The following is a 1,862-nucleotide window of genomic DNA, read 5'->3' as shown; positions in this document are numbered from 1 at the left end:
GTGCACGCACCCTATAGCAAAAACCTCTTAAAAAAAAAAAAGACACATCAGAAAATGTTAACTGAAGAATAAATGGTTGCCTAAATCAGTTGCCACAGGTTTTATGGCAAAAATAGCTTTACTAAAAATAAAACAGCCACTACATAACACTGAAAAAAAAGAGAAATTTACCAGAGAGTAATTCTCAACTTGTATGTGACTTAGAACACATGCTCCAAAAATCTACACTGGAAAGCTGCCGAGTTAAAAATCAGTGACACCACACTCAGACTGTGAGGTCTGAACAGAGCTCTCGCCAATGTAGCAAGGAGATCACAAGCAATAGGCAGCACCCAGGAGGGCAGGGCCAGGCGGTGGGCAGAGGCAGGTCCCGCCCAGAGAGGCCGACCCACGGGGCTCCGGGTTGTGTCTGGGCCCTCCCTGAGGACGCTGGGGACAGGCGCACCACGATCCGGCTGGCTGAGGTTAGGGGTAGGACGTGGCATGGAGAACCTGCTGGGTGCGCTCTCTCTGCCTCTCTGTTTCCCTTGCTCATGGAAGACATAGATAACACTTATTAAAAACTAGAAAGGTCATAAAAGGCTTAAACACAATTAATAAGAGGGGACCAGCAGGTGATGTGGTGGTTAAGGTGCTGGACACTCCCACATGGCTGACCATGGTTCGAGTCCTGGACCTGGTGGCTTGCTTTCTCTCTCTCTCTCTCTCTCGTCAAATTAAAATAAACGAATGAGTAAGTAAAATTACATAAATATTTTTTAAAAAGAAAAAAATAAGGATAAAAACACATACAGTAAGAGACAGCGGCTATGTAATTCCCCTCGGACCAGACCAGAGGAGGCCAGACCCTTTCACCTTGGGGGAGAAAAGGGTCGACAGACTTGAGAGTCCCTGGGGGCAGTGTCCACAGAACACACCTATGTCAAAATGTCTGCATCTATGTCAAACTCTGCCCTGAGAATGAAGGAACTGGCACCTCTTAAGACAGGGCATTTGTGGACCAGCAGTTAGCATAATGGCTATGTGACTGGACTCCCAAGTAGTCGACCATGATTCAAGTCCCGGACCCGATGGCTTAAAACTCTCGCCGGGTGCATGTGCGTGCATGCCCAAGATCCCGAGAGGAGAATGGAGAAGTGATTGCGGCGTGGCCATCCCCCTGCTGGGTGATGGGGGGTGAGTTCTCACTTTCTGTCTCTCTGTCTCTCCATTGAGTGCATGCGCCCTCTCACGAAGATCTCTCTTGAAGAGAGGACAGGACATTTGTTGCGGGTGATGCTGACCACCAGGCAGAGGCACTGGGTGAGACATGGTGCCTCACGGGGCGTCTCAGGGCCCTCCGAGATAAATATGATGACTCAACCCCTCCTTCCCCCAACAAATAAAGCAAAATAAAGAAAAAAAGAAGGCGAGAGAAAAGGCGTGTCTCTTACTGAATAGGATTTCAGGACCCGAGCAGGAAATGTCACCTCATCCAGAATGGGGGTGCTGTCAGCCAGGGAGACCTGGAGAGAGACGAGGCACTATCGAGCACGGGCTGCCACCGTGCCACCACCACCTGCCACCCAAGTCCCCAACAAGGCCCTGTCGGAGTGGCCAGTGGGCCTGGGGCGGAGGCCGGCACTCCCTGCAGGCCGAGTGCGTCTGGCTGCCGGGACCGGCTCACCGCCCAGCAGTGGCGTCAGTCTGTGGTGACGAGGACGCACCTGGTCTAACACCCTTGGGGATGCCTTGTTGGTGCCACCAGGGGTGGCAGTTGCCACCCTACTCTGCCCCACCTGCCTGTGTCATGGGGAGGGCCAGCCACCCACCTTCTGCGCCCTGCAGACCTCCTCTGCGGACCGCGCAGAGACGATCACGCT

At 52.6% G+C, this 1,862-nt stretch overlaps 1 protein-coding gene across 1 annotated transcript in view; it reads right to left on the bottom strand.

The window, feature by feature from the left end:
• Positions 1 to 1,862, bottom strand: part of MLC1 (modulator of VRAC current 1) — a 22,729-nt gene that overhangs the window by 8,490 nt on the left and 12,377 nt on the right. Inside the window, exons 7-8 of the mRNA XM_006157613.3 lie at positions 1,812 to 1,860; positions 1,434 to 1,505 (exon numbers count right to left, since the gene is read on the bottom strand). Coding sequence (XP_006157675.1) covers positions 1,434 to 1,505; positions 1,812 to 1,860 — 121 coding nt within the window. The remainder of the gene's footprint in view (positions 1 to 1,433; positions 1,506 to 1,811; positions 1,861 to 1,862) is intronic.

Source organism: Tupaia chinensis, unplaced genomic scaffold (genome assembly GCF_000334495.1).
Source record: "Tupaia chinensis unplaced genomic scaffold, TupChi_1.0 Scaffold000548_1, whole genome shotgun sequence".
Classification (NCBI taxonomy): domain Eukaryota; kingdom Metazoa; phylum Chordata; class Mammalia; order Scandentia; family Tupaiidae; genus Tupaia; species Tupaia belangeri.
The sequence above is the reverse complement of the archived record's forward strand: the minus strand, read 5'-3'. Positions and strand labels throughout refer to the sequence as shown.